General features: G+C 46.0%; 1 protein-coding gene across 5 annotated transcripts; it reads left to right on the top strand.

Moving 5' to 3' along the window:
- Window positions 1–26031, top strand: pigh (phosphatidylinositol glycan anchor biosynthesis, class H). Of its 5 annotated transcripts, none has more exons than XM_038783831.1 (5): window positions 1–236; window positions 10746–10955; window positions 20036–20116; window positions 21651–21771; window positions 25464–26031. In XM_038783831.1, exons 1-4 carry the CDS (start codon window positions 63–65, stop codon window positions 21738–21740), a joined length of 555 nt encoding a protein of 184 aa, XP_038639759.1. In that variant the 5' UTR covers window positions 1–62; the 3' UTR covers window positions 21741–21771; window positions 25464–26031. The 5 variants fall into 5 exon arrangements, with proteins under 5 accessions (XP_038639759.1, XP_038639750.1, XP_038639775.1 ...); XM_038783822.1 differs by having other exon boundaries at window positions 20033–20116; XM_038783854.1 differs by having other exon boundaries at window positions 10–176; window positions 20033–20116.
- Window positions 26032–27951: the final 1920 nt, after the last annotated feature.

Genomic DNA, 27951 nt, shown 5'->3' with positions numbered 1-27951 from the left:
GACGTCTCGCCCAGCGTACGGCGATCTGACGTCATCCTCGGCAGCACAGCCGGTGGGAAAAGATGGAGCCGGACTTCAAGGACATAAACGGCCATTGCATCTACCTCGAGCAAAACCGCCACTCTTCGCTGTGTCGCGAATTTACTGTCATCTCTCCGAAGCTGTCGCTCCGCACGGTAATCGTGTATACCGCCGCAGTCTGGCTGGTCGCTTACTGCATATTTTGCGTCACCCAGGTATATAGACAGTGCATCGCGGGGGGGGGGGGGGGGGGGGGGGGGCTAACCCGTCGATTGGCTGGGTCGGGCGTGGTGACGCACAGGTCAGGTAGTTGACGCGCGGCTTCTGATTGGTCCGCAGGCGCGTCTGTCAACCCTTCATGCCACGCCCCTTCATTGGGCGGGGCTTCCACACCACGTGGCATTGCCCTGGCCAGGTGGCTTCCAGTGGAAGGAAGGTGCGATGTTACCTAAAAGCAAATTACTGCGGATGCTGGAACCTGAAACAAAAACAGAAAATACTGGACAATTGCTGCAGGTCTGACAGCATCTGTGGAAAAAAAGGGAGTCAGTGTTTTGAGGCTAGATGACTCTTTGTCAAAGCCAAAGAAAACTGGAAATGGGGTCACATTTATACTGCAGTGAGGGGCACCTTACCCAGATGCTGTCAGACCTGCAGAGATTGTTCAGTATTTTCTGTTTTTGAGCCATATTAAATAGGATGGCTATACTCGGGACAATGTCCCTTGATGATGGGGTGAACGTTGCGGAGGGAATGGTCAACTGATCTCTCGACGCATCTTCTCTACTGTGTAGCACTACATTCCATGTGCTTCACCCTATGTCTATATTCACCTTGTGTATTTATTGTATGTCCTATGTTTTTGATGTATGATACGCAGAACAATACTTTTCACTGTACCTTGGTACACGTGACAATAAATGTCAATCAAATCAATCATTCAATTCCTCCTTGCCCATAGCAATGGTGCTGCAGGATTAGAAAATTGTAAATATTAGAATCCTCACATTGCCGAAGGAGACCATTCGGCCCATCGAATCTGCACCAGCCCTCCGAAAGAACATTTGACCTAAGCCCCCTCTCCTGCCCTATCCCCATAACCCCACGCATTGACCAAGGCCAGCCCACCTAAACTGCACATCTTCAGACTGAAAACCCATGGGCCACCCAAGGCCGGACACAGAACCCATGTCCCTGCTGTTGTGAGGCAACAGTGCTAACCACTGTGCCAACATGCACTCGTTTAAAAGAGAGGGCAGCACAGTAGCATTGTGGATAGTACAATTGCTTCACAGCTCCGGGGTCCCAGGTTCGATTCCGGATTGGGTCACTGTCTGTGCGGAGTCTGCACATCCTCCCCGTGTGTGCGTGGGTTTCCTCCGGGTGCTCCGATTTCCTCCCACAGTCCAAAGATGTGCAGGTTAGGTGGATTGGCCATGATAAATTGCCCTTAGTGTGGAGTGAGGTTACTGGGTTATGGGGTAGGGTGGAGGTGTTGACCTTGGGTAGGGTGCTCTTTCCAGAAACCGGTGCAGACCCTATGGGCCGAATGGCCTCCTACTGCATTGTAAATTCTATGATTCTATGAACAGTCATAAGATCATAAAAAATAGGAACAGGAGTAGGCCTTTTGTCCTATCGAGCCTGTTGCACCATTCAGTATGATCATGACTGATCTGATTGTGGCCTTAACACCACTCTCTTGCTTTTTCCCATAACCCTTGATTGCTTTGACAATCAAACAACTGCCAAACTTAGCCTTGAATGTAATCAATGACCCAGCCTCTGCTGCTCACTATGGAAGAGAATTTCAAAGGCTAATGCTCCTTTGAGAGATGAATCTCCACCATATCCCTGTCTTAAAAGACCCCTTTAAACCGCAACCCCTCCCCATAATTCTAGATTCCCCAATGTGAGGAAACATTCTCACAGCGTCTACCCACCCTGTCAAGTATCCTGAGAATCTTCTAAGTTTCAGTAAGATCACCTCTCATTCTTCGAAACTGTAAAGAGTAATAGCCCTAACTGCTCAACCTTTCCTCATAAGACTCCTCATATAATCCCTACAGTGCAGAAGGAGTCCATTCAGCCCATGAGACTGCACTGACCCTACCCACTGACTCATTGACAGAGCCCCCCCCCCTTGATTCTCGGTGCGCAACTGGCTGAGTTCCCGACGGTGTAGTTCTAACCACCTATCGGCCGACAGTAACGTGGTCCGCAGCCGCCCTGGTTGGGGGGGGGATCGTTCACTGAGCGGGGCCTCATGGACGGCCAGGAAAGTGACCGGGCGGCACTGATCCGTGGGCACGTGCTATCTCGGTGGGGTAGGGGGACACCTACTTACACATAGGCATAGAACATACAGTGCAGAAAGAGGCCATTCGGCCCATCGAGTCTGCACCGACCCACTTAAGACCTCACTTCCACCCTATCCCCGTAACCGAACAAGCTCACCTACCCCTTTTGGACACTAAGGGCAATTTAACATGGCCAATTCACCTAACCGGCACGTCTTTGGACTGGGAGGAAACCAGAGCACCTGTAGGAAACCCACACAGACACGGGGAGAATGTGCAGACTCCGCACCGATAGTGACCCAGCGGGGAATCGAACCTGGGACCCTGGCGCTGTGAAGCCACTGTGCTACCGTGCTGCCTGTGCTACTTCTTTCTTCACGGTCCGCGGTCCGAGTCTGCCATGTCGCACGGGGCGGCTGCCGCCATGCGCATGCGCGGACTCCCGACCGGAAGTGCAGGGCCCCTTATCCGCAGCCAGAGCCGTGAGAACCACTACAGGGCCCTGCTAGCGCCCTGCAGATAGGAGAATCACTCAGGACTTTCTTAAGGAAAGTCCAGAGCGAAACGGCAGCCTTTATTATGCTGGCATGGGGACATAACCTGATTATTGGAGAATCTGGCCCATGGCCTTTCAAAAGGTATTTGTTAAAGTTCCATACAACAAACTTGCAAGTAAGGTTGAAATCCATGGAATAAAAGGGACAGTGGCATAATGGATCTGGAATTGGCAGAGTGACAAGAGACAGAAAGCAAGGTAAACTTGTTTTTTACAATGGAGGAAGGTTTGCATTGGGTTCCCCAGGGATCAGTACTAGGGCCACTGCTTTTCTTAATCCAAATTAATGACCTAGATGTTGCTCAGGGCATCATTTCAAAATTTGCACATGACACAAAACATGGAAGTATTGTGAACCGGGAGATGAATAGAGACAGGTGGACATATAGTGGATGACATTTAATGTAGAGAAATGAGTAGGATGAAACATAAAATACAAGGGGCAGCACGGTAGCATGGTGGTTAGCATAAATGCTTCACAGCTCCAGGGTCCCAGGTTTGATTCCCAGCTGGGTCACTGTCTGTGCGGAGTCTGCACGTCCTCCCCGTGTGTGCGTGGGTTTCCTCCGGGTGCTCCGGTTTCCTCCCATAGTCCAAAGATGTGCGGGTTAGGTGGATTGGCCATGCTAAATTGCCCGTAGTGTCCTAACAAAGTAAGGTTAGGGGGGGGGGGGTTGTTGGGTTACGGGTATAGGGTGGATACGTGGGTTGAGTAGGGTGATCATTGCTCGGCACAACATCGAGGGCCGAAGGGCCTGTTCTGTGCTGTACTGTTCTATGTTCTATGTAAGGTGCAATTTTAATGCTGTTGCAGGAACTGAGAGCTCTAAGTGTACCCATGTGCACAAATTCTTAGGTTCAGAAAGTGGTTAAATAGACATATGAGATCCTGGGCTTTATGAATAGAGACCAACAGCAAGGAAATTATTATGAACCTTTGTAAAATATGGGTTTGGTTTTAACTGGAGTATTGAGTACAACCCTGGGAAATAGACTTTAGTTAGTATGTGAAGTCTTGACAGAGGGTGATTTATAAGGATGGATACAGGGGTGAGGGTCTTCAATTGTTAGACTGGGTAAGCTGAGGCTGTTCCCCTTAACAAGGGTTGAGAGGAAATTTGATAGAGATGTTCAAAATCATGAGGGGTCCAGTCAGAGTAGATAGAGAAGAACTGTTCTCTTTGACAGAATGATGGCGAACCAGAGGACTATAATTTAACGTAATGGCTTGAGATTGATGCCTGGAATGAGTGGGTTGTCTAATGAGAGGTTGGACAGGTGGGGCTCATTTCTACTGGAGTTTAAAAGAGTGAAGGGTGACTTGATTGAGGTATATAAGATGGGGGTCTTCTGGTCACATAATGTAGGGGGAAACCATGCACTAGATGGCTCCTGCTGGAGAACTGAACTTTGTGCCCATTTTCTTGGTGCCCCATATTGTGTATGCCTAGGAAATTTGGATAGTTATTGCAGTGGAGTTCCCTTTTTACTGAAATGGGCAGAAAGAAGAAGGATCAGAACGCTTCAAAGAGAAACCCATCGACAGAGTCTGAAGCTTCCCAGGGTTCAATGGCTAAATCGCTGGCTTTGAAAGCAGACCAACCAGGCCAGCAGCACGGTTCGATTCCCGTAACAGCCTCCCCGAACAGGCGCGGAATGTGGCGACTAGGGGCTTTTCACAGTAACTTCATTTGAAGCCTACTCGTGACAATAAGCGATTTTCATTTCATTTTTCATTTCAATAAGATGACAGAGTCGGATTCTCTCTCTTCGACCGCTCGAGCTCCTCACCAATATTGAGAGTTTGAACACCACCGACGAATTGTGCCGGGGGAGCTCAGGAGATCAATTGATCAGAGCTTGACCACTATTCGTGAGGCTCTGGCAAAACTAACGAGACCGTCGAAGTCTAGGGAGCCACGATCAAGGATATGGAGGTGTCTTTATCCAGCCATGGTGATCAGATTGCCTCTCTGGAGTCCGATCTGACCTTGTCAACTGATATGAACAAATAGCTGAGAGCCAAGATTTTTTTTTTGTTTTTTTTAATATAAATTTAGAGTACCCAATTATTTTTTCTCCAAGGGGCAATTTAGCACGGCCAATCCACCTAACCTGTATATCTTTGGGCTGTGGGCGTGAGACCCACACAGACATGGGGAGAATGAGAGCCAAGTTAAATGATCTGGAAAACAGGTCCAGGGGGCAGAACAGCCGGATTGTGGGGTTGCCAGTGAGGACTGAGGACCATATCCCTACGGAATACCATTTGACATGTTCTTTAAGATGTTGGATGTGGGTAGATTGGCATCTCCACCTGAACTGGACCGGGCCCATTGTTCGCTTCAGCCTGTTATGGGCCAGGGTTTAGAGAACCCCAAAGTGTATCATGGAGTTCACCTGACCCACAACTTTTAATAGATTGTGGTATGGGGAGCACACGGCCCACTCTACAGGTATGGAACAGCAGAAAATGGACCAGTGGTTTTTAAAACAAAACAATGTTTATTCTGTGAACTCAAGTTAACCTTTTTAAGACAAACAGTGAATATCTTAGCAACCAGTAAATCAAATATGCCCCCCCCCCCCAAAGAATACAACACTAAGTAATCTGTATGCCGTCCTTTTAACATCCCAAAAGACTTAACAAACCTTCAACAGGAGCACATTAGGGTTTACATTCAATACTGAGACCTTTTTACAATTCTGAGAGATCAATTCTGGCAGAGATCAACAGCAGTGCAGCTCACTTTTAACTTCAGATGCAGCTCACTGAAAAACACAGACACACCCAAGCTCTTTCTCAAACTGAAACTAAAAAGCAGAAGTGGAGCTCAGCTCCACCCATATTCAGACATCACTCCAGTAACATGAGCAGCTCCATTTCTTGAAGGTACATTTCTTAAACACCCATTTCTTAAAGGGTACTCTGACATGACAAGCCTAATCCTCGATCTGAAGATCCACTGTGTGTGGTGACTGTGAGATTTTACAGTTCTAAGGAAAAGGAGAAGGTTCTGCGATGGGCAAGAGAGCACTGCAATTTCAAATGGAAAGGCCACTCCATTAGGTTGTATCGGGACATCGGAGCGGGCAAAAAAAGAGCCACGTTCAACGGAGCGAAGGCCGCCCTGTATAAAAGTAGAGTCAGGATCGGGATGGGCTATCCAGCCTGTCTCAGAGTAACATTCAAGGATAGAGACTATTTTTTGGATTGAAGTATATAAGAACCTGAATAGTCTTGACCAGATGGACATTGAAAGGATGCTTCTTCTTGCCTTTTTAGGACAGAGATGAGGCGAAATATTTCTCTGAGGGTTTTGCGACTTTGGAACTCTGCCTCAGATGACAGTGGAAACAAGATCACTGAATATTTTAAGGCAGAGGTAGATAGATTCTTGTTAGACAATGGAATAGAAGGTTATTGAGGGTAGATGGGAATGTGCACCTCGAAACATAAGGCATGGAGTCTGAAGATTTGAGGAGCATCAGAAATAAGGTTGGTGAGCTTGAAGCATGGATTGGCACCTGGGACTACGATGTTGTGGCCATTACGGAGATGTGGATAGAACAGGGGCAGGAATGGTTGTTGGAGTTTTCGGGCTTTAGATGTTTCAGTAAGATTAGGGAAGGTGGTAAAAGAGGTGGAGGAGTAGCATTGTTAATCAAGGATAGTATAATGGCTGCAGAAAGGAAGTTTGAGGAGGATCTGTCTACTGAGGTAGTGTGGGCTGAAGTTAGAAATAGGAAAGGAGTGTTAGGAGTTTCCTATAGGCCCCCAAACAGTAACAGAGATGTGGAGGAAAAGATTGCAATGCAGATTTTGGATAGGTGCGGTAGTCACAGGGTAGTTGTCATGGGTGACTTTAACTTTTCAAATATTGATTGGAACCACTATAATTCGAATAGTTTGGATGGGGCTGTTTTTATCCAGTGTGTGCAGGAGGGTTTCCTGACACAATATGTGGATAGACCAACAAGAGGTGGGGCCACATTGGATTTGGTACTGGATAATGAACCGAGCCAAGTGTTAGATTTGGTTGTGGGAGAGCACTTTGGAGATTGTGACCACAGTTCGGTGACTTTCACTATAGCAATGGAGAGGGATTGGAACATATGGCAGGGCAAGGTTTATAACTGGGGGAAGGGTAATTACGATGCGATTAGGCAAGAATTGGGGAGCAGAAGATGGAAACAGGAACTGTCAGGGATAGGCACAATTGAGATGTGGAGCTTGTTCAAGGAGCAAATATTGTGTGTCCTTGATATGTATGTCCCTGCCAGGCAGGGAGGAAATGTTCGAGTGAGGGAACCATGGTTCACAAAAGAGGTTGAATGTCTTGTCAAGATGTAAGGATGAGAAAACAAGGTTCAGTTAGGGCACTTGAGGGATAAAAGATAGCTAGGAAGGAGCTCAAGAAAGGGCTTAGGAGAGCTAGGAGGGGGCATGAAAAGTCCTTGGCGGGTAGGACCAAGGAAACCCCCAAGGCTTTTTACACTTATGTGAGGAATAAAAGAATGACTAAGGTGATGTTAGGGCCGGTCAAGGACAGTAGTGGGAACGCGTGCATGGAGTCTGAAGATAGAGGAGAGTCCCTAAATGAATACCTTTCTTCAATGTTCACAAAGGAGAGGGGCCATGTTGTTGAGGAGGATAGTGCGACACAGGCTGGTAGGCTAGAGGAGGTAGATATTCGGAAGGAAGATATGTTAGAAATTTTGAGAAGCCTGAGGATAGATAAGTCCCCTGGGCCTGATGGGATATATCCTAGGATTCTTTGGGAGGCGAGGGATGAGATTGCAGAGCCTTTGGCTTTGATCTTTATGTCTTCACTGTCTACAGCAGGGGTGGGCAAACTACGGCCCGCGGGCCGCATGCGGCCCGACAAAGGTTTTTATGCGTCCCGCCAATGAGGTGCCCGGAATCATAACCGGCATTTTTGAAAAGTCGCTGGGGAAAAGCCGCTGAAGTAAATGCGCTTATTCAATAAGCCATTTACTTCAGCGGCTTTTCCCCGGCGGCTTTTAAAAAATGCCGGTTATGATTCCGGGCACCTCATTGGCGGGCCGCATAAAAACGCGCATAGTGGGGTGGATGAGTGGGGCTGTCTCATTGGTCGGTTTAGTTGGGTGTGCGACCAATAGGAGTCCAGGTTACAAACAATAAGCCTTATTATTGTTTGTAACCTGGACTCCTATTGGTCACACACCCAACTAAACCGACCAATAAGGCAGCCCCACTCATCCACCCCACTACGCGCGTTTTATCGTTGACTCGGCCAGGCTGTGCTTCTGTCAGTGTTAAGGATCAGCACAAGCAACTTGACACCTGATTTCAACAAACTGGTAAATGACTGCAGTCAGATGTATCATTCTCATTGACATTGTTCTGTTACTTACTGAGTTACTTTGTTTTTCAAATAAATGTGCTTTTTTTTCTTTAAAGACCTTTTAATTTGGCTATTTAAAATATTAATTATTTTACTTAATATACTATGCGGCCCTTTAAAATTGTGAATTTCTGAATGTGGCCCTTGCACGGAAAAGTTTGCCCACCCCTGGTCTACAGGAATAGTGCCAGAAGACTGGAGATAGGCGAATGTTGTCCTCTTGTTCAAGAAAGGGAATAGGTATAACCCTGGGAATTATGGGCTGGTCAGTCTCATTTCGGTCATAGGTAAATTATTGGAAAGGGTCCTGAGGGATAGGATTTATGATCATTTGGATAGATACAGTTTAATCCAGGATAGTCAGCACGGATTTGTGAGGGGTAAGTCTTGCCGTACAAGTTTAAATGTATTCTTTGAGGAGGTAACTAAGTGCATAGATGAAGGAGAGCAGTTGATGTCATATACATGGATTTTAGTAAGGCGTTTGATAAGGTTCCCCATGGTCGGCTCATGCAGAAAGTAAGGAGGTGTGGGATAGAGGGAAATTTGGCTGATTGGATCAGTAACTGGCTATCACATAGAAGACAGAGGGTGGTGGTGGATGGTAAATTTTCATCCTGGAGCCCAGTTACCAGCAGTGTGCCACAGGGATCAGTGCTGGGACCTCTGCTATTTGTGATTTTTATCAATGACTTGGATGATGGAGTTGAAGGTTGGGTTAGTAAATTTGCTGATGACACCAAGATTGGTGGAGTAGTGGATAATGTGAAGGGCTGTTGTAGGCTGCAAAGAGACATTGATAGGATGCAGAGCTGGGCTGAAAAGTGGCAGATGGAGTTTAACCCTGATAAGTGTGAGGTGATTAATTTTGGTAAGACAAATTTGATTGCAGATTATAGGGTTAACGGCAGGGTTCTGAAGAATGTGGAGGAGCAGAGAGATCTTGGAGTTCATGTCTATAGATCTCTGAAAGTTTCCACCCAAGTAGATAGAGCTGTGAAGAAAGCCTATAGTGTGTTAGCATTTATTAACAGGGGGATTGAGTTTAAGAACCGTGAGGTTATGCTGCAACTATACAAGACCTTGGTTAGACCATATTTGGAGTATTGTGTGCAGTTCTGGTCACCTCATTATGGGAAGAATGTGAAAGCATTGGAAAGGGTGCAAAGGAGATTTACCAGGATGCTGCCTGAATTGGCGGTTAGGTCTTATGAGGAAAGGTTAAGGGAGCTAGGGCTTTTCTCATTGGAGCAAAGGAGGATGAGAGGTGACTTAGTTGAGGTGTATAAGATGATGAGAGGGATAGATAGAATGGACGTTCAGCGATTGTTTTTCCTCGGGTGGATGTAGCTGTTACAAGGGGACATAACTATAAGGTTCATGGTGGAAGATATTGGAGCGATGTCAGAGGTAGGTTCTTTACTCAGAAAGTCATTGGGGCGTGGAACGCACTCCCAACTATGGTAGTGGAGTTGGACACTTTAGGAACTTTCAAGCGGTTATTGGATAGGCATACGGAGTGCACTAGAATGATTGGGAGTAGGTTGATTTGATCTTAGTTTCAGACTAGTTCGGCACAACATTGTGGGCCGAAGGGTCTGTACTGTGCTGTACAGTTCTATGTTCTATGAGATCAACCATGATATTGAATGGTAGCGCAGGCTCGGGGGGGGGGGGCCGGATGGCCTACTTCAAAAAATAAGCAGCAATGGTGATATGAGGGAGAAAAAATTTTGCAGTGGGTGATTAAGATCTGGAATGCGTTGCCTGAGAGTGTGGCAGAGGCAATTTCAATCACGGTTTTCAAAGGGAATTGGATAAGTGTTTGAAGAGAAAATAATGGCAGGAGTACAATGAAAGCGCAGGAGGAGCAGGGCGAGCTGAGTTTAATTTTATTAAAGGGTTGACAACATCATTAAGGATTCCAGAATAACCCCAGCTCCATCACACTTTCCACTAGGAGAAATACAGACAACCCTTGTACATGTACAATTATGAACCTAAGCTGATGGATGGCCAAATGTAATGGGAGAGATATTAGGCCTGACCATAACAGTGCCTTTGTGGGTGCACATTGCAAGCGTTCACTAATACCAATGCAAAATGTTGGAAACACTCAGCAGGTCAGGCAGCTCCCATAGAGAGAGAAACAGAGTTCCGGCTGTTCATGCTGGCGGGATCTTCCAGTGCCGCTGAAGGCACAGCCCTAGTGTAGGTTTCCCGGCTTCGAGGGGTGCATTCAACAGGGATACCCTGTTGACAATGACGGGACCAGAAGATCCCGCCACGGGCCAATGACAGGCCACCTTCGCAGGTTGTGCGGAAAGTCCCACCCAACATTTCACCAGAAATGGAAAATGACCTGCTGAGCATTTCCAGCATGTTCTGTTTTTATTATTGGCGTGAAGATGAAGTTTGCTTCCTGAACAGGTGGCAGAAACTGAACTGACATTTGATATTGGAAATGGTTCCTTGCAGAACACTTCTGTGCTCTCAGCTTCCATCATCGTGACTCTCCTTGGAATGATACTGCACCTCCATTTAGTTAAAATTGATCAAGAGTCAGTGCTGATAATTGGTTCAGTTGGAGTCCAAATGAACACTTTGTACGCCTCGGGCAGAGAGAGTGTGAGGTTCATCGAGATGAAGAAGGTGAAAGATATTGTGATCAATGAAGCAATTTATATGGTAAGTGAGGCAAAAAAATATCGATTCCTTAATCTACCGATATTCTCGACTGCAGAGAAATTATAACTACAGCTGCTGAAAATGAGAGGCAGGTTAACGGTTAAGCGAATTCTTCATCTAAACTGACCAGTTCTCGTGAGGAATTATATCAGGAAAGCTAATACTTTCTTTAGCTTGTCTTTATTATTGTAATAAAGAAACCACTTGAAATTAGAGAATTCCTACGTTTTTGGAAGATTGAGAAAGGACAGAATAACAATTCACATTCATATAGTGTCTTTCTGCAGTCACGTTGGTGAACGATTCTAAACTCTGTCTCACGATCCCAGTATTGTATTTGGATTGTCTTTTACTGTGAGTGTTAGACTATAGTGTATTATCTCCACTCACAATACTGGGATGGCGAGAGAGTTTAGAAACACTTGCAATGTGACTGCGGTAAAATATCCCACAAGGAAAGGATTTTAGCGCTCACTTCTGCAAATCTGTCCCTCCCAGTCCTTCCATTCTGAGTCCCAGGCTGCAGGAACTGGCAATGACATCATTGGATTTCTGTGCACGCGCGGAACAGTACGCAACGCGGACTTTGGCAGCCATCTTGCACGGCCATATTGGTTGGCAGGAGACGCAGCGGAATTTTCCATTTTTTTGTAGCCCGCCAGCTCCACAACCAGCTTTTCCCACCATAATTTTTGCCACTGTTGGGATACTAGACCAGACCCCAACTTGTGTTAGGATACGGCCCAAAAACCCCAAACAATTTTTCAATATGTAAAACTGTGAATAAAGGATACTTCTCCCCAGGAGTGATGACTCTGACCAACAGGTATCTTTTATGTTTGTTAAGTCAAACTTTAATTTAAACACAGAATTAACCATATTAACATCAAAGAAATAGTTTTACAATTATCCATTAAATTTCTCAAATAAAAGAAAAAACTTTAACTTACTATCTACACCTACCACTCATTCCAATTAGGCAATGCGATACAATTCAAATGCCATTTGTAGATGAAGTTAACAAAACAGGTTATTTGCTTATCTGTGAACTCCTTTGGAGAAAGAGACCCTTTTCAGGAACAATCTGAAAATTCTTCTGTCTTGTCAGACTCTTTTGCTCAACCTAACAGCATTTCGCAAAACTGCCAACTCCAGGCAGATCTGGCATTTCCCTAAATTATATCACCTGTATCTCACCAAGATGTCCCATAACCTGCTTCGCTACGACTAAATATAATCCCTCAAATTATCTATACCCCAGGGAATCTCCTGCAATCAATACAATGTTCCATTAGCCATTTCTATGGTTGAAATGAATGATTACCTCACCTTTTATGACACCTTAATTACAACTTTAGTAGACCTACTTCCTGTATATATTGTAAACCAGGATTTTTAATAACATCACTGCCATAAATATGAAATATAAAAAACAATTCATATATCCATCACACCATTTAGTCAGAAAATATTGTGGAGGCGGGTCCCACAACATCATGCTGGAGAAGCCTGCCCTGCCAGTAACATCGGCTTTCAAAAGGTGGAGGCACCCTTTAAAAACAGTGCCCCGATGTAAACAGAATTAAAATAAGAAAAATCCCCCCCCCCCCACCAGAGAATTTTCCTTCCCACAACCCCGGCACTGTGTCCAGGCATGACTGTCCATCCCCCCCCACCCACCCCCCCCCCCCCCCCCCCCCCCCCCCCCACCCCCAGAAGCTATACTTAGCTGTGCACCCCAGTGGGTTCCTTTTGTCAGGTCCCTGTTTGTCAAAAGCTGTTGTAAACCCCGCCAACGTGACGTTGGTGCTGGGGGGAATTAGAAATCCTAACGCACGGGATAATAAAGTGGGTAAGTCTGATAATGATATTGAAATGTATAATAATGGGATTCCTGACCTTACATGGTGGGAACCCCATTACATAATTGGCAGGGTCAATCGGAAGAGGAAATTCCAATAGCATAAAACCCATTCGGGGATTCCTGTTGGATTCTCCCCCCAGCCACCATTCCCACTCACCGAAAACTGGAGTGGGAAATTTCAGTTTCCCAGAATGCACAGTATTTTGCTTCTGAATCTGTGTATATTTAAATTGATTGAAATGTCTTTTAATCTTCTTTCATGTTGCAATTTAAAAATGTCAACTTAAAGTAAAATATTAAAATTTACGGTTTATATATAATTCCTTTAAAGGCGTTGACAAAAGTATACTTTTATTTATGGCGTGCATGTTTTATAAGGATTGGCGTTGAGATTAGTGGTTGGAAGAGAGGAACTAGAAGCTCGTGCTGAAATGTGAGAGAAGGTGACAGATGGGGCTGGGGAGGGGGGCAGTCAGGAAAACAAACTCTCGTCAGAGTGTCAAAACGGAAACAGAATTTAGTGTAGGAGGTGTAAAACAGATTTTTAAAAAATAGAACAGGTAAAAGGGAAATATCTGCAGGCCCAGGCTCCGAGAGTTCAATGGGGGATGGTTTAAAAAGGTGATGTAAAAGAAAAGAAATCATTTAAAAATGAGAACTGCAGGGAGGAAGGAAAATTTATTTGGCTCGGGGGAAGGGGGTGGATAAAGCAAAAGGGAATAAGATAAATACTGGAAAAGGATAAATACTGGGAAAGGAGAAACTTGCAAGACTATGGGAAAGAGCAGGAGTAGGTGGAATTAATTGGATAGCTCTTTCCAAAAGCCAGCATGGATCTGGTCGGCCAAGTTGCCCCATTCTGCACTTTGTCATTCTAAATGAGACTGGAGAGAATCAAAAGTTAATGCTTCAGGGCCTACTTTTTCGTGACAGTTGATGGTGAACAACCATTGTGACCTTGCTGCTCCCGGAAGGGAGGTTGGATATCTGGCTGCATCCTCGAACTGTGCAGGAAGTCTCAGCCTGTCCGGTGGATGGCGGAAATGGAGGCATGGTCTCTTTTTTTTTCTTTTCATATCCTTCACTCACACACTTTTCTCCCTTTGATGAAAAGTGGGGGAGTGGTAGAAGGATCCCTGAGCTGATTATCAGGCAGCACGGTAGCACAAGTGGATAGCACTGTGGCTTCACAGCGCCAGGGTTCCAGGTTCGATTCCCTGCTGGGTGACTGTCTGTGCGGAGTCTGCACGTTCTCCCCGTGTCTGTGTGGGTTTCCTCTGGGTGCTCCAGTTTCCTCCCACAGTCCAAAGACGTGCAGGTTAGGTGGATTGGCCATGATAAATTGCCCTTAGTGACCAAAAAGGTTAGGAGTTATTGGATTACGGGGATAGGGTGGAAGTATGGGCTTAAGTGGGTCGGTGCAGACTCGATGGGCCGAATGGCCTCCTTCTGCACTGTGTTCTATGTGTTCTATCAGCCCCTTGAACCCCGTAATGAACGCTCCTTCTGTGGCCAACAAGCAGAGGCATGGACCCGAACCTGGGGCTTCAGGCCTAGAGGTAGGGATGCTACCGCTGTGCACAGGCCCTCCTGTGGCATGGTCCGGATCCAAATATGGACAGGTGTGGAATTCCAGAGTGGTGACTGCCTTAGATACCAGGCAGGATTCAACCAAATGTAGCATGAAGGAGCCCTGATGAAACTGAAGTGAATGGGGATCGGTAAGGCAGGGAGTTGTGTAGGTGTAGAATCCCTAATGGCTGGAGTGATACCCAGGACAAAGGAAGGTGGTTATTTGATCAAATTTTGTTTGGTAATGCTCCTGCAAAGCATTTGGGAAAATATCTTGGGACATTTATTATATTAAAGGTGCTATATAAATTGCAAGTTATCGTTATTGTTAGAGGCCAATTATCTTAGCCCCAGAACATCACTGCAGGAGTTCCCCATGATACTGCCCTCGGCCCCACTGTCTTCAGCAGTTTTATCAGTGACCTTTACTCTCCATTACAAGGTCAGAAATGGGTGTGTTTGTTCAGTTCCATTCATTTTAAAAAAAATTTTTTTATCAGGGTATTTGCAATTTTTATAATAATAAGAACAATGACACAAACATGGTACAATAAACATTTCCCCCATCCCATTCTTCACACACCCCAACCATACAACAACAATCCGCGCCGCAGCCCCCCCCCCCCCCCCCCTTTGGAATACTCCATCTGCTGACATAATTTTCCCCGAGAAAGTCGACGAACGGCTGCCACCTCCAGGTGAACCCTAACATTGACCCTTTTAAGGCAAACTTTATTTTCTCGAGACTGAGAAACCCAGCCATGTCACCAACCCAGGTCTCTACACTCAGGGGCTTCGAGTCCCTCCACATTAATAAGATCCATCTCCGGGCTACCAGGGAGGCAAAGGCCAAGACGTTGGCCTCTTTCGCCCCCTGAACACCCGGCTCTTCCGACACTCCAAAGATCGCCACCCCCGGACTCGGCACCACCCGTATTTTGAGTACCGTGGACATTGCTTCAGCTAAACCCTGCCAGAACCCTCTAAGCTTCGGGCATGTGGACATGATTTGCTGGGCTTCCCGCGCTCCTCGCACACCTGTCCTCTACCCTGAAAAACCTGCTCATCCGAGCCACTGTCATGTGTGCCCGGTGGACTACCTTGAATTGTATCAGGCTAAGCCTGGTGCACGATGAGGATGTATTAACCCTGCTTAGGGCATCTGCCCACAGACCCACCTCTATCTCTCCTCTTAGCTCGTCCTCCCACTTGCCCTTAAGCTCCTCCACCGGAGAGCTCCTGGTAAATATCTGATACCTTCCCCTCTCCCACCTAGGTACTGGAGACTACTCTGTCCTGAATCCCCCATGGCGGCAGCAGCAGGAAAGCCGGAACCTGCTTTCTCAGGAAGTCTCGCAACTGCAAATACCTGAACTCTGCTGGCAATTAAAATTTACCCATCCCTTTCTCAATCTAGTCAGTCTATAACCTTTAGGTGTGTCTCTTGTAACATTACCACGTCCGCCTTCAGCCCCGTCAAATGCGCAAACACGCAAGCCCTCTTGACCGGCCCACTCAACCCTCTAACGTTCCATGTAATCAGCCCATCACCCTTTTTAGGCCAGCCTACAGCTCGTGCCCCCGGCCTCCACGAGTCTTCCCTTGGGCATTCGCTGTTCCCAACCTCCCATTTGCCCCCTAGTAACAGTTCCACTCCTGTCAGCAAAGCAGCTCCCTCCCCCCCCCTCCCCTCCCACCCCCCCCCCCAGCACTAGAAACCCAACCCCCCATATCGAGCTCCAGCTTAACACCTGTTCGTCCCCACTGTGCTTCCGTGAGTCAGCTGACCCAAGCTGACTTTATAGCGCCCGCCCATGGCACCAAGCAGTCTGCCTCCCCATTGTTCTCTCACCTCTCCCCCCACTTGGACATAGATATTCAAAGCATTACATTCCCCAGTAAACAAACATCAGAAAAAACATCCACAGCAGAAAACAAGACAGACCCAGAAACCACCCTCCCTCTAACCAGATCCTTGCAAGTCAAAGTTAACTTTAGCCATCAAAACAGCCCCTTATTACATATAACACTACTTATACAACCCAGCACAACAAATCGCCACTACAGTTCTCTCCAAGGTTTCAGTGTCTTTTAGTTCACCTCCAGTCTTTTTTCTTTGATAAAAATCCATACTTTGTCTGGCATTTCAAAGTAGAAGTCCTGTTCCTCATGTGTGACCCACAGGCTGGCTGGGAACAACATCCTGAACTTCACCCCCTTCTTAAAGAGGGCTGTTTTTGCCCGATTAAATCAGTTGTCTCTTGGCCAAATCCACGCCCAGGTCCTGATAAATGCGCAGCTCACAATTCTCCCACTTGCTGCTCCGTTCTTTCTTGGCCCACCGCAGAACATGTTTCTTGTCCAGGAAGCGATGTAAACGTACCACCATCACCCTCGTTCGCTCGGGGATCCTTCGTGAGGGCTCTGTGCGCTTCCATGGGCCGAGGGAACGCCTCAGCCCCCACCAACTTCTCCAATATGTTCGTCACATAGGCCCTCGCATCTGACCCTCACTGCCTTCAGGGACGCCAACAATTCTCAGATTCTGCCTCCTGGACCTGTTCTCCAGGTCCTCCAGCTTCTCCTGCATTCTTTTCTGGCGGTCATTCATCATCTCCACCTTGGTCTCCAGCACCGTTATATATTCCTCGTGCTCGGACACCTTTTTCTCCACCTCCTGGATCGCTCGTCCGTGGGTCTCTTGATTCTGCACCACCTGATCAATCGAAGCCTTGATCTGATCCAGCGTGTCCTTCTTAAGCTTGGCAAAGCAATCTTCAAAAAACTTCACCAACTGCCCCGTCGACCATTGTGCCATCACCCCACGGCCCTTACTCTCCGCCATGCTTTCCCGCGTTGCCAGCTCTGCTCGCGTCTTCCTTGTCAGACTTTGTCGTCTCACAGCGCCACTTCTGGTCCAATTCTCCATACACCGGAGGGGGATTTCTCCTTACTGTCTCACTCTTCACCGATTTATCCCATAAAATCCGGAAAAAAGCGGGGGAAAAAGATCCAAAAGTCCGTCACAGGCAGGAGCTATCAAATGTGCGACCTACTCCTTCATGGCTGCCATGGAAGTTCAGTTCCATTCATAATTCCTCAGACAATGAAGCAGTCCATGCCTGGAGGCAGCAAGATCGGAACCACATTCAGACTTTATCTGTTATGTGGCAAGTAACATTTGTGCCACGCAATGGACATTGCTAACATGTGTTGCGATCTGGTAGAGACCAGTAACTTTTTAAAAAAAGTAGACAAAATTTGAAATCTTAGTAATTTACTAAAAGAATAAAGTCACAAGATTGCACGGTATACAACAATAATTTTCGTTTACTGCACAAGAGTCAGCAAGGCAAACATTAAGTACCATCAGTTAAACATGAATTAACAGGCAAATGGTGGTCAAATATAAACTATAAATTGCAAATTAAATAAGACATACAGCTAAAACAGTTATTATGAATTGGCTCAGCAGTCCACTCAGATTTTGGTGGAAACGCTCAGTCACAAAGTCCTTCAAGCTCTGTCTTCCTCGTAAAGAATTGCAGCTCTGTTCCTTCTAGGAGCTAGTCTAACCATGGGTACAGACTTCTCCACAAATGGTACATGTCTGCAGAGCCTGCTCAACTGGTCTGAATGGTGTAGATCCGCCAGTATTATCTTTAAGTAACAGAAACTGGTGCAGCAACCTATTCTCGGTTTCTGTATGTGGACTGTGCCTTCATCAATTTACTTGTTTTTTGTCAATGGATTCATCAACTGCTACTGCCTAGCTTGGACAGATCTGTGTCTTTTTATATCTTTTAATTCGGTTCCGTTTTCCAGAAGTTTTAGTTTCCAAACCTCGGCTTGTTTTTGTTCCCTGCAAAACTCGGATGGTGTGTTTACTTTTGATGTTTATATCTCTGTTCTGCTTTTTTCTCTCTATAGTTCTGTTAGGGTCTACCTCAAAAACTGCAAGTTAAATTTAAAGGGACAGCTTCCCTTGCAGAAGAGAGAGACTAACCATATCTCCTTGACATTTAATGGTATTACCATTGGCAATTTCCCTTCCATCAACATCCAGGGCGGGTGGGGGGGTGGGGGGGGGGGGGGGGGGGGGGGTGGGGGGGGGGGGGGGGGGGGGTGGGGGGGGGGGGGGGTGGTTACCATTGAGTGGAAACTCAACTGGACCAGCTAAATAAATGCCATGGCTACTACAGTAGGTATTCTGTAGCATGTAAGTGCTAACCACCTAACTCTCCAAGCCTCTCCGGTATCTCTGAGGCAAAAATCGGGGTTATGATGACAAGCTTTTCACTTGCCTGGTTGGGTGCAATTCATAGAATCATGGAATTAACAGTGCAGAAGGAGGCCACACGGCCCCCCGAGTCTGCACCGGCCCTTGGAAAGAGCACGCGACTTAAGACCATGCCTCCACCCTCTTCCCATAATCCTGTAACCCCACCTAACCTTTTTGGACACTAAGGGCAATTTATCATGACCAATCCACCTAACCTGCACATCTTTAGTAGAGACATGGTGCTGGGAAAACTGTTGGGATTTTATTAGAGACATGGTGCTGGGAAAATTGATGGGATTGAAGGGGGATAAACCCCCAGGGCCTGCGAATCTGCATTCCAGAGTGCTTAAGGCGGTGGCTCTGGAAATAGTGGATGCATTGGTGGTCATCTTCCTGGATTCTATGGACTCTGGAACTGTCCCTGCAGATTGGAGGGTAGCTCACGTCACTCCGATATTCAAAAAGGGAGGTAGGGCAGCACAGTGGCACAGTGGTTAGCATTGCTGTCTGTGGCGCTGAGGACCCAGGTTCGAATCCCGGCCCTTGGTCACTGTCCGTGTGGAGTTTGCACATTCTGTGCAAGCGCACATTGTGTGGGTTTCACCCCCACAACCCAAAAATGTGCAAGGTAGGTGGATTGGCCCTTTAATTGGAAAAAAAAATAATTGGGTACTCTAAATTTACTTTAAAAAGGGAGGTAGAGAGAAGGTAGGGAATTATAGACCAGTAAGCCTAACATCGGAAGTGTGGAAAATGCATGAATCCATTATCAAGGACTTTATAGCAAAACATTTAGAAAGCAGTGGCAGGATCAGTCAGAGTCAGCATGGATTTATGAAGGGAAAATCATGCTTGACAAATCTGTTGGAATTCTTTGAAGATGTAATCAGTACAGTCGACAGGGGGGAGCCAGTCGATGTGGCATATTTGGACTTTCAGAAGGTGTTTGACAAAGTCCTGCATAAGAGATTATTGCGCAAAGTTAAAGCACATGGGATTGGGGGAAATGTATTGCGGTGGTTAGAAAACTGGTTGGCAGGGAGGAAACAGAGTAGGCATTAATGGGTCCTTTTCAAATTGGCAGGCAGTAACCTGTGGGGTACCACAGGGATTGGTGCTGGGACCCCAGCATTTCACAATATATATTAATGATTTGGATGAGGGAACAAGATGTAACATCTCAAAGTTTGCAGATTATACCAAATTAGGTGGGAGGGTGAATTGTGATGAGGATGAATAATTTCATCAGACAGGCTGCAACAGTTCCAGAGGATATTTATGTTGGAGAAAGGCTAGGAGAAAATTTGTGAGAAATGATGAAGCCTATTATATAAGATGTTTGTTTGTCCTTCCTTGCAGCAGAAGGTTATTTACTACCTGTGTATACTACTAATAGACCCTGGAAACCCCAGAGGAGTGTCAGAAGTGGTACCAGTGTTCCAGGTAAAACACGGTCAGATCAAAAGGTTGTGAGTGAATGTAACTATATGATTCCCTCTCTGTTTCCTTCCTCTCCTCCCCCCACAACCCCCACCCCACCCATTGCAACTCTACCACACCAACATCTATGATACTGGTTTGTAACAAATTCTGCATTGATTTGTCTGTGAGATATTTCCCCAACCCTTCGCCCTCTTGCTGGGCTCCAGTTACACGAGGCACTGATATCTCTCCGGTACCATACTCAAGTGCTGATTCTTTATAATCCCATAGAGTGTGCATTGGTGGCCGCTGAGCCGTGAAGGGGGTTGCAACCAAGTGTGGCTTTACCTTTGTCCATTGTGAAGGGGTCTGGGAAGATGGGGGGGGGGTTGCTGGTTTACCAATCAAAAATGGGGATCTGCGGTGGGCTTCCTTTTCCACCATCCTGTTCCGGCATCCTGAAACTACTTATACCTCCAGCTATGGTCACACTATACTGTCTGATTGGACATTATTCACTGGTGAACTTTGCAGATGAATGTTGGTGGACTGTTTAATCAAAGGGGAAATAACTTGCATTTATATACATGATTTTCACGACGTCAGGCCATCCCATGTGCTTTTGAGGCACTACTAACACACAGCAAGACCCCACAGTCAGCAATGTGATAATGACCAGCTGATTTGTTTTGGCAATGTTGAATCAGGGATCAATATTGGGCAGGGCAGCAGGGCGAACACCCCCATCGATCTATAAATAGTGCTGTATGATCTTTTACATTTACCTGTGAGGGAGTACGGTGTAATGGTCTAACATTACAGCTGAAGGAAAGGACTTCCTGCAGTGCAACATTCCCTCAGTAACTGCACTGGCGTGTCTGCCTAGATTTTTTGTTCAAATCTCTGAACCCATAACCTTTTAAGTCAGAAGCATGGAACGTCACAGCTGAGCCCAATCCAGTTGTCACTCAGCCTGGCTGAGATATACTCAACACAGAACGAGGGTCAAGCCAGGCACCTTGTGGATTGTGAGGCTCAGTACCACTTCAGGCAGTGCATTCACGGTGCTGATGTTACATTTCTGATGCTCACCGATATTACTGAGGAAGACCGTTGTGATTTACTAATACAGGTCAAGTATCCTTTATCTGTAAATCTGGAAACTGAACACACCCAAAAATCTGAACCTTATCGACCTTAAATATGGGAAGTCAAGTTGTTTATCTGCAGTGTTTACCTTGCGTTTGTTACAGTAAACATGCCAAAAAGAAACCTATTGTAGGTACCCTGTATTTATTCTTCTGTGATACACCTTACCTTTTTAGTCATTTCATTTACTTTAGGCTACATCTAGCCTGGCTTTAGACTATTGTAATTAAAGTTTATCTGCCGCATCTGAAAGACAGAACTATCTGAAATTTGAACTGCAATTGGCCACGAGCATTTTGGATAAAGTATACTCGACCTGCATCTGTGGGAATTGAGGGCTAGCAGGAATCAAAGAAGAATTTGACAACAGTCTGAATTGTAACACTACTCAAATTTCTATTTCAAGAGTGCCAAACCACGTCTGGATTGTTTATCCCAGGTGTACAGAAGCTGCCAGGAAATCCTACAACAGACACAGGCAGAACAGGGAACTTAGCTTCAGTCAAGTAATGGCCTCATTCTTTCAGGTAACTGTGCACTCTTTTCCTGTACTGTTCTCAGTTGACACTGGGGCGGGCTGCATCAAAATGACCACATGAGATAATTTCCCTAACTCACCAAACGGCCATCAATTTTTAAATATAACCCGCATCAATTTGCACAGACGTGAGGGTCTTTCAAGTACTCTTGGCAAAGGGCCACTGTTTCATGGTTGGATTTCTGCCAATTCTGTTTGTGCTCTCCTCTTGGCTTTTTGAGTAAAAATACTGATGAATCATAGGATTGCTGAACTTCACAGCACAAAAGGAGGTCATGTGGTCCATCATGTCGCTGATAGCTGAGAGTTATCCAGCTTAATCCGACTTCCCAGCTCTTGGCCTGTAGCCTTGTAGGTTACAGAACTTCATGTGCAGATCCAAACCATTTTAAAATGAGATGAGGATTTCTGAGATTGAATTCCATTTGCCGTCTAACCCATCCAGTGATATCTTCCTGCTGCCTGCAGCTTCTTTCTCACTGTCAGCCTCAGGGTAAATTTATGTATCACCTTCTTTGGATGAAATGAATTTCTCAGTGACTCCTCTCTCATCCTCGACCAGTTTCTTTAAATCTGTGCCCCAGGTTATTGATTTCTCTGTTAAGGAAAATAGGTCCTTCTATCCACTCTACCGTGACCCCTCATAAATTTATCGACCTCATTTACATCTCCCGCAGCCTATCCAATATTTCCTCATGGCTAACGTTGTTTCTGGCAACATCCTCGTTAACCTCTTCTGTAATTTCTCTAATGTGATCCTATCCTCCTTGGACTGTTCCCAGTACTCTAGTTGTGGCCTAATTAGTATTTATATAGTTCAAGCATAACTTATCTGCTTTTATGTTCTGTGTCTTGGCTCATAAAGGAGAGTATCCCTTGCGACTTCCTAACCACTCTATCTTGGCACCTTCAGGGATCTGTGGGCATGTGCTCTAAGGTCCCTCTGATCCTCTATACTCAGAGGTGAAAGTAAGTCGGTACGGTGTACCAATAGGAAAGTGGTTTAAGCGTTCAGCTTTTACTTCTTGTCACAAACGTGACGCATATGAGTTGATGTTGCTCTTTGCTGTGCTGCTGCTGCATCCTTATACCAGAACTCATGACCCAAGGCCGAGTAAAGACCACTTACCCATCACAGCTCATCATTTACACTCTCATTTACAGCCAGCCCCTGACCACATTTTAAATACCTTCAGAATCTTTCACTCAAATACTCCTGGTGCAGATAATGGCACATTAAAATGACGTTGATTTTTGTCTGTATTTCCAGTTCCTAAAGCAAACACCAGACATTGTGCAGAATGGAAAATCAGGCTTAAAACATCCATCACCATTTCCATCCAACTTTAAGATCAGGTTGACGTTGATTTTTCCTGGGATATTTCCCTGACTGATTTTCCTCCTCCAGTAATTCCCGCCCTTTTGGCACAGGTTAAATCTTCTTAAGATATTTCTACCGGCTGCTCCTTTGTACTGCAAAATAATTGCAGCTCAAGGTGTAAAGTACCTGCGTGAAACTAACATAGGGAGACTATCCTCATTTATTCAAAGGGGTGGGCGGCATGGTGGCACAGTGATTAGCACAGAGCCAGGGACCTGGGTTCAATTCCGGCCTTGGGTGACTGTTTGTGTGGAATATGCACTTTCTTCCTGTGTCTGTGTGGATTTCCTCCCGGTGTATCGGTTTCCTCCCACAGTTCAAAGAAGTGTAGGTTAGATGGATTGGTCACGCTAAATTGCCCCTTAGTGTCCATAGATATATTGGTTTGGTGGGGCTGCAAGGATAGGGCGGGGGAGTGGGCCTAGGTAGGGTGTTGTTTCAGAGGGTCAGTGCAGACTCAATGGCCCGAATGGCCTCCTTCTGCACCGTAGGGATTCTTCTATGGTTAAAATGCTTGGTTGTGGTAACCACAGAGGAATTTTAATTTTCTTCCTTTGAGACCCTGCTCTCCATTCGGAGACCAATGCACCTAACCTTCACTTCTTCGAACTGTGGGAAGAAACTGGAACACCCGGAGGAAATCCATGTAGACACGGGGAAAATATGCAGACTCCGCACAGACAGTCGTCCAAGACCGGAATTGAACCTGGGTCCCTGGCACTGTGAGGCAGCTGTGCTTACCACTGTGCCATCAGAGGCTATAAATAATTTCCTATGATTGGCTAATGTGTACTTGGAAATATTGGAGAGAGGAACACCATCCAAACCTTTACATCCTCCGACCAGCATGATTTCAATGTGTAATTGATTAATTTATTCAAGACTGCATTGGAGGCAGCGATTTCTGATGAACGATGCCAAGCGTCCATATGCAATGGATCTGCACTGAATTTGCAATGTCCAATTACATATTGTCGATTTACATGCCAGACCTTCGTCGTCATCGTCTTCAATGTAGGCTCTTCCTTATCTCAAATACAATTTATGAGCACAACTTTTTCTGTAGATTTTAAGAATTGAACAGCTGAAAAATATGCTCAGGTGAACGAACCTGCGCCCTGAACTCCACGAATCTGTGGAATGCATTCTAAATCCTCATCCTATTTGTGGATCCTATTTGTGAATGTACTACTCTTTTGATGAGCCCTAACACTTTATTTGACTTTAAAAAAAGGTTCCTCACACAATCTCTAATAATGACGATTCAATTGTTTTTCATGATTCCTTCCCATCATACAAAGGGACCCATGAAGTTAAATGTCCAGGTGGGAAGGTGGGGGATTGTGAAGAAATTTAAGTTACTTTCACCCCACCCACACTTCTCAGTAGCCTACCATTAACTGTGCATTCCCTTGCGCTTCTCCAGATTGAATTCCATTTGCCACCTTTCTGCCCATCTAACCAGTCTATTAATACCTTCCTGCAGTCTACAGCTTTCTTTCACATTGCCAGCCACAGGGTAAATTTTTGTATCACCACCAATCTTCTTAATCGTGAACTGAGTCAGTGATCAAAAAAACGACCTATGATGAGGCCTGGCAACCCCAGTGGAAATGGCCTTCCAGTCACAGAAGCAGCTGTTTATCATTACCCTGCCAGCCACTAAGCCAATTTTCGATCAAAGTTGGCACTTTCTCATGATCCTGTCGGCTTTTAATTCTCTCACCAGTCTGCCATGTTGGACCCTGATTTTAGCCAAGGCAGTGCAATGCTTCAGGGCGAGGGAGGAGGAAAAAACGCAAAAAATCCTCTTTTGGATTATTATTTGGTGGATGTTAAATGTGAATGAATGGTAAGTGAGCTTAACTGTGCTGCTGCCATTTGAAGTCAAATGACAACAACAAATTAAATTTATATAGCACCGTTAACATATGAAAACATCCAAGGCACTGCAACAAAAATTGGACATCAATCCACATGTGGTGATATTAGGGCAGGTAACCAACAAACTAGATCAAAGTGTTAGGTTTTAAGGTGCACCTTAAAGGAGGACAGGAGAGTCGGACAGCTGACCAACCCGTGGTGTCCAGGCTCATACGTGAAGGATAGTCACTTGGAGGGCTACCTGAGGTGCCTGTGGAACTCTACCCCAGCCAGATGACTTTCAGGAGAGGTGGGGAAAGGACTGGCCAATAAAACCTGTACTTTCAGGGCTCAATACTGTCAGTCCAATTGAAAGATTAAAGACTGTTCCAGAGAGCCTTCTCTGTCAGAGATTGATGTGGAATTTATTCTTTCAGATGGACCCTGGATCGACTGCCCACGCTGCAGAAATTTGTCATCAAAGAATGCTTTTTTAAAATATGTGTCTAAACTAAGCAATCGCCCCATCAAAGGACTTGTCTGCAACTAACTGCGGCAGCAAGGCTTTGAAGAAGAGGGAACTTCCCACGGCTCTCATAAAGTCAAGAAGATGGTCCCACCAAATAGCAAACATCACTTCACTATCAGTTGGTATCACTGCTCATTTGAAACTATGGGCTGGATTCTCCGTCCCGCCGCGCCATATTTCTGTTTCAACCCGCCGGTGGAATGCTACGTTACGCCGGCTGGTCAACGGGATTTCCCATTGTGGGGCAGCCCCACGCTGTCGGGAAACCCCCGGGCTGCTGGCAATACGGAGCATCCCGACGGCAGAGAGTCCAGCCCAATATCTCTGTTGTTGAGGTACTTCATCAAGAAGAACTTTGGAGTGGTCACAACATGGGCAACATATTTAAGTGTTAACTTTCAATGTGTTGTTCATTTAACTGTTTTACATCTAAAACGTATTTGTCACTGGCAATAATAAAGAAAGACTTGCCTTGATATAGCGCCTTTCATAATCATTGACATGTCAAAACACTATGCCAGCCAATGAAGTGTAGTCAGTATTGTAATTTAGCAAATGCAGCAGCCAGTCTGCTTGCAGCAATGTGAAATGACCTGATAACCTGTTTTAGTGTTGTTGGTTGAGGGATACATGTTAGCCAGGACACACTCCCTTGCTCATCTTTGAAATAGAGTCTTGGGATCTTTTATGCCCTCCTGAGAGGGGTCACTGTTTAATGGGGGCGATTCTCCGGCTGCGTTGCGTCCAGCACAAATCCCACTATGTCGGGAGAATTCCTGGAGAAGCTCGAAACAGGATTTGCGCCAGGTGCCAAAACAGTTTACGATGCTCCCGGCCTACTCCAGCTGTCATGATCTGGTTCACACCCAGTGGGGGCGAGCCAGATCAGCACATTTAAATTCTCAGTTAAATATGCAGGATCTGTTTTAATCTGGATTCTCCTGGCTGGTGCAGCGTGAAGCCAGAGGGAATCATCACTGGTCTCCACAAATAGATAACAGGCGTGATGACCACTGCAGGGGGCTCTTAGGCTATTGTAGCCCCCGGGTGGTCGGGTACATGGCAGGGAAGTGCCCTGGCACTGCACCCTGCATTGTCCTGAACCATCTTATTTCCTGCTGCAACCCACACTTAGAAATTGTTTGGGAGAATTGTGCCCAATGTCTCAACCAAAAGCTGCACTGCAGTTAATGTCAACCTGGAATTAGTGATCAAGTCTCTGGAGTGGAATTGAACACACAACATTCTCAGTTAGTAATGTTGTGTTATTACTAAGATAATATGTATCACTGGCAATAATCAGCAACAGGATTTCTTCCTGGAGACCTGCACCTAATGCCTCATTCAGTGGTGCCCAGCATTGTATTGGACCATTTTATTGTTGTATAATCAGCCCCACAATTATTTCTCAGTAGGGTAATGGAGGGGCCCAGTTTAAAGGCTGATTGTGTGTGTTGTGCTGTAATTTAACCAGTGAGTAAGCATTAAAAGATTTACTAAGTTCAGCCGGTGCTGTTGTACCATGTGGGCCCCGATCGCGGGCCAGACCCCATCGGAGGCCCCTCCCGGTGAAGGAGCCCCCCCCCCCCCCGAGCATCTCTGCAGAGTTCCCGCCGGCATAAGGCCAGAGAATCGGCGACCCCGCCGCTTCCAGCGGCCGGCGCTGCACCAAACGCGCCGGCGCAAATGCCGCTGATTCTCCGCACCTCGGAGAATCGCGCGCCAGCATTGGCCCGTCGTGGCCCGGTTGCTCCGATTCTCCGGCCCGGCGCTCGGAGAATCGCCCCCAAAGTGTCAGCTGCTTTCCAGTGCAGTGTTGAAAAAGAGTGGATTCTGAGGTTACTCAAAGTATAAATAAATGTTAGTATATGGATAGCAGGGGTCACAATGTGGGTGATGAGTGGGTTGCATGTAGGCAGGGTATCTAATATTGCAGGAATTACACTATAGGTGAAAGGATGGTGAAGTGGGCAGCAGGTTTTATGATATGAATGAGTGGCATAGATGAAATGGAGGGTAGGTCACACCATGGGTGAAGGGATAGCAGGCAACAGATTGGTCAATATATGGCTGTTCATTTTTTAATGTAAGGGTGGTGGGCACATTATATAGGAGTGGTGATAGGGTCAGTATTGAGTGGATTGTTTCCATCAGTGAGCTTCCCCAATCATGACTGCTTGCTGCAAGTGCTGAAATCCTCTTGCTGTTACCACTTTTGCTTAGTGCTTCCCAGCGGTAGCGAGAGAAGTGGCTGCTTTATGTGAGTACTTGCTACTGTTAGAGTGGGTGCTTGAAATGGAACAGCGTCAATTCAAAATGATGAGTTGGCTACAAAACTATAACTGTAATGGTTTATAAGTCAGAGGTCAGGTGACTGTGTTCCCTTCACATTAAGG

The sequence above is a fragment of the Scyliorhinus canicula genome, chromosome 2, assembly GCF_902713615.1.
Source record: "Scyliorhinus canicula chromosome 2, sScyCan1.1, whole genome shotgun sequence".
NCBI classification, from domain to species: domain Eukaryota; kingdom Metazoa; phylum Chordata; class Chondrichthyes; order Carcharhiniformes; family Scyliorhinidae; genus Scyliorhinus; species Scyliorhinus canicula.
This window is presented reverse-complemented; position numbering and strand designations above follow the sequence as displayed.

Coding starts and splice junctions, on each gene's coding strand:
- pigh (XM_038783822.1), top strand. CDS start 63: ATGGAGCCGGACTTCAAGGACATAAACGGCCATTGCATCTACCTCGAG. Junction 10,956..20,032: donor TCAATGAAGCAATTTATATG/GTAAGTGAGGCA, acceptor CCTTCCTTGCAG/CAGAAGGTTATTTACTACCT. Junction 20,117..21,650: donor AAGTGGTACCAGTGTTCCAG/GTAAAACACGGT, acceptor TTCTATTTCAAG/AGTGCCAAACCACGTCTGGA.